The 4,903-nt window shown below is 39.8% G+C and overlaps 1 protein-coding gene across 2 annotated transcripts in view; it reads left to right on the forward strand.

The window, feature by feature from the left end:
* The first annotated feature begins 6 nt into the window (after window positions 1-6).
* Window positions 7-4,903, forward strand: part of rgn (regucalcin) — a 14,179-nt gene continuing 9,282 nt past the window's right edge. Inside the window, exons 1-5 of one of the 2 annotated variants that reach the window (XM_017440920.3) lie at window positions 7-935; window positions 2,061-2,218; window positions 3,863-4,031; window positions 4,118-4,300; window positions 4,371-4,471. In XM_017440920.3, the coding sequence (XP_017296409.1) occupies window positions 3,866-4,031; window positions 4,118-4,300; window positions 4,371-4,471 (450 nt within the window). In that variant the 5' untranslated portion in view covers window positions 7-935; window positions 2,061-2,218; window positions 3,863-3,865. The remainder of the gene's footprint in view (window positions 936-2,060; window positions 2,219-3,862; window positions 4,032-4,117; window positions 4,301-4,370; window positions 4,472-4,903) is intronic. The other variant, XM_017440919.3, reaches the window with a different exon arrangement.

Here is a 4,903-nt window from a genome sequence, read left to right on the forward strand (position 1 = left end):
CCTATGCTGTCCCTGGATCTTGGGCTGTTTTATCTAGATTGAGGAGACTAGTGGGAGGGGGGCTTTTCTTTTCTGTTGTATTCACCAAGGGTTTGGTGTGAGTGTGTTTTTGTTGGGGAGCACTTAGGTGTATTTAGTTATATTTGCATTTTCTTTATTATTATCCCCTTCCACCCAAACAGTCTGATTTATCTGATTGGATTTTAACTTTTTTTTTCAGCTTTCAGGATCCGAGGGCCAGCATAGACTCCCTTTTTTTTTAGTGTGATAAAGTGAACTGACTATTTTACCCTTTTGAAATATTGTGAGTCCAATAAAGCATTTGTAATTTGCAGCAGTGCCTCTGTCAACTTCTTACAAATTTATCTGCGAGAACTGACAAAAAGATCTAAAGCTGTACCCAAGGTCACACTAGGAAGGATTTTTGGTTTAGATATTAAAAGTTATGGTTTTTTATTGATTTTAGTAAAAAAAAAATCACAACTTTCAGGAAAATGCCCTGCGAAATCAGGCATTTTAGCTGCAACAATCACAAAAAATGCCTGGAGGGATTGTACAATACACTGTGGAGTACTAAAACCCTTTCAAGTTGTTTTCAGTGCAGTTTTTACGTATTGTGTCTTGTATTTTAGCATGTAGCAACAAGGACCACAGAAACTTGTTTCTTTATTAAAATACAACATGCATTTAATAATGTGCCATACCGTATGTCTGTCTTTGTTAAAGACCATCAAACAATGTATTTCAGTTTTGTAGTATAATTCCATGTCTGCTGTTTGTGACAGACCAAACTGTGAACATTCAGGAAGTTCTGTTTAGTTGGGCATACAGCTTCCTCAGAGGAAGAAATGCAATCCAAGATGGCGCCACGTTGGTACGTCATCGAGGTGTCTACAGCCGAGACGACAAACCAAGAAGCAACGGAACAAAGTCAGGTGATGTTACACAATTGACATAATTGTCTGTCTATCTAAAAATATAGGCTAAAGCTTTTTTTCATATTTAGCTTGTCTTTAGGCACCGAACTTTGACTTCTTTGTTAGCGGGTATCTTGAACATCACACTGTCTGGTGTTGACGTTGAGCAGAAGGTTAAGTTCTCCAGACAGGAAAATGCAAGACACACATAAATTGTTTACCTTTACCTGACTTTGTTCTGTTAAAAGAAGCATTTACAGATCTATGTATTCAATAACCAGCCTGTGACCCCATGACGTCAGATCATGACTGTAAATTTGTATTCACAGACAGCCATAGTATTTGGTATTTATAAAGAAAAAATAAAACATCTGTAAACTTGTATTTGTAACTTGATGAAGTTGTATATTTTTTAACTGTATTCTTATAGAGAAAATATACAACATAAGTTTTGCGTATGGTTGACCTTATTTACAAGTTGACAAATTTTAGTTGACTCAAATGCACACGTTTCTGCCTTTGCATACAGATTTGTTCTGACAGTCTTTACCCCCATACTTATCCCACTGTTATAAAGTATACTTTTACCTTTTAGGGTTTAGAGTATGCTTCCTGTATGCATGAGGCCATAGAGGACCCTGTTGTATAAGTTTATACAGATCAACAAATCCTAGAAACTGGGTCCATCTGGGAGACCAGAAAGTAGAAACATTTGTACTTTTAAGTCTGGTGGAGTGAAAATGCAGAGTCAGCATTTGTTAAACTTTAAACAACCAAGTTCAGAAACATCAAGAACTGCAGGAGTATTTATACTGCAGTACTACAGAGTACTAATACAGTTTATACGGCAGTGCCACGGAGTACTAATACAGTTTATACGGCAGTGCCACGGAGTACTAATACAGTTTATACGGCAGTGCCACGGAGTACTAATACAGTTTATACGGCAGTGCCACGGAGTACTAATACAGTTTATACGGCAGTGCCACGGAGTACTAATACAGTTTATACGGCAGTGCCACGGAGTACTAATACAGTTTATACGGCAGTACTACAGAGTAATACCATTTATACTGCAGTACTAGAGTAATAATACTGTTTATACTGCAGTGCCGCAAAGTACTGATACTGTTTATACTGCAGTGCCACAGAGTTCTTGTAGAATCCGGGGTGTTTGAGACCTTGGACTCTGAGTTGACTTGGTGCCAGGATTTGGATCATTTACCCGGGTGAATCAGTAACTGGCCAGCTCCAGTCTGGACTTGTTGGACCTGCAGCTGACAGAAGTTCTCCTACAGCAGGTGAGTCTCCCATCTGTTCTTGCATTTACTGAACCCAACAGAACTTTATCTGCAGTACTGAATGTGACTTCACCAGACTCCATTTAAAAATTTTCTTTTAAAAAAGTTTTTAGTCGACATGATTTGTGTTCGAAAGCCCATCTGAAAACTGTCCTGCGGTCATACAGACCCAGACCCATATCTGGGACAGCTGAAGATAAAACTGTCCAGAACTGAACCAGAACTGAACCTGGCTCAGAGAGAAGTGATAACGTCCTTTTCTGTGGTCAGGAAACATTTTAATGCAGAATGTTAAAGTTTCTACATATCCACAAAACATCACAGCTTTGGTTCCAGCCGATCTGTAATGGACCAAATGTGGAAATAAAGAGACTTGTGGGGAAAAAAGAATGATTGAATAAATAAATAAATTGGTGACAAAAAATGCATCTATAAGAAAAAGGGGAAACAAAAAATGTATACTGCTGTACTACAGAGTATGGTTACTGTATATACCATAGTACTAATAGGCTGTATACTGCATTACTACAGGGAACTAATATATGTTAAAGTACCAGAGTATAACAGGTTATATACTGCAGTAACAGAGTACTGATACTATACAGTGATACTAGAGAAATCTTAGTTTATAGAAGATAAGAACTTTGTTGTGCCAGGGTTTTAATACAACAGAACACGCACAAGGAGTCACACAAGATATAAAATACCAACAAGGTGCAGACAGAAACAAAGTGTTAATTTTTATTGTCCTGTTTGTAAAGCAAAGGAGTTGAAAAGTTTGATAGCCACAGGGAGGAAGGACTTCCCGTGGCATTCTGTGGAGCACCTGGGTGGTCTCAGTCTATGACTGAAGGTGCTGCAGACACCTCTGCCAGAGACTGCATCTCCAATACCAGAACAGAGCAAGCTCTCCTGATGCCCCAGCTCACCACAGCGTAGTCCACTGAGTGGTAAAACATCTGCAGCATGGTCCTGCAGAGTCTCCTCAGGCAGAAGAGTGGTGTTAGCTGTCCAGTCCAGTTTATTGCCTAAGTGGACCCCCAGGTACTTGTAGTAGTCCACAATGTCTGGCAGGCAACCGTTCTTAGCAGTGCCGGAAGAAAAAGCTATATACTGCAGTACAACAAATTGCTATACGTCATCGTCATGTACTGGAGTACCTCAACACTGATCGGCTTTATATATTGCAGTACTATAGATTACTATATATACTGCAATACCATAGAGAACTAATAGGCTGTACTCTGCACCACAGCAGTATATATTGGTACTTTGCTGGATAGCAGTATTCATCAGTACTCTGTGGCATGGCAGTATATATTTGCACTCTGTTGTACTGCATTAAATATTACTCTGGCATGGTAAGATATATCAGTACACTACAATACTGCAGTCTCTAGTATATATTGGTACTCTGAGGCATGGCAGCAGAAACTGGTACTCTGCAGCACAGCAGTATATAATAGTACTCTGAGGTGCTCCAGTATGTGATGGTACTCTGGCATGGCAGTATGCATAGGCACTGTGTGGCATGGCATCTCAGTACTGCATTTCTAAAAAGTACTACATATTTGTCCATATGTATAGTACACACTGTATTACTGTTCCAGTTGATGTTTGATTTAAAACTTATCACTCTGGCAGGTTATGATGTCATCAGTGAAGGTTGAGTGTGTGGTGAAGATGAACACTCTGATTGGTGAAGGGCCAGTGTGGGAGGAGTCAGATCAAATGCTACTGTTTGTTGACATTGCTGGGCAAAAAATTCACCGCTGGAGTCCAGCAACCAATCAGATCCAGTCAATGGAGACAGGTCAGAGACTCACCTGTCTCATCTGTGTCCTCCTGCAAATCTTACCTGTTTGACTTGTGTGGTTGTCCACCTGTCTCTCTCCTTAGGTGACACTGTGGGCTTTGCAGTTCCTCGTAGGTCAGGTGGTTATGTTGCAGGTGTGGGTCGCAGCATTGTGGCTGTTGATTGGTCGGCTCAGATGATGACTTCACTGGTGGACGTTGATGAAAACAAACCCAACAACCGCCTGAATGATGGAAAGGCGGATCCAATGGGGCGACTGCTGGCAGGTGGATACCCAGTTCTGTTGTGTATTGTTACCAGGGTTGCTATAGTAACAGTATTTCACTTGTTTCTCAGGTACAATGGGAAAGGAGAAACGACCAACGCAGGTTGAGAAGAAACAAGGATCTCTCTACTCTGTGAACTCTGACCTCTCTGTAACTAAACACCTAAGCCAGGTATTCCCACTTGTCATGTCTGTGTGTATCCCTTTCAGAAAGACAAATGTAATGGGTTGGACTGGTGGATTGGATTGGACTTGACTAAACTGCCACATCACAAGTCCGTGATTCTTCAGGGTCATTTCTGATTCAACACTCTCTCCTCAGAAACAAGCAGAACGTTCTGTTCTTTTCTTTCACAAAAAAAAAAAAGGTTTACTCCTAATGGTTTATCCTCGAGCTAAGAATCACCTGCAAGTGTTTTAAGGGAAATGTCATATTAAAACCTGTGTATGGTTTAGACACTTGAACAATGGGTTGCACAATGAATAGTGACTTGGGTTGGACAATAGACAATGAGTTGGACTTACCTGGAATCTTTGTATGTGTATATATATATATATATATATATATATATATATATATATATATATATATATATATATATAT

Source organism: Kryptolebias marmoratus, unplaced genomic scaffold, assembly GCF_001649575.2.
Source record: "Kryptolebias marmoratus isolate JLee-2015 unplaced genomic scaffold, ASM164957v2 Scaffold29, whole genome shotgun sequence".
NCBI lineage: Eukaryota > Metazoa > Chordata > Actinopteri > Cyprinodontiformes > Rivulidae > Kryptolebias > Kryptolebias marmoratus.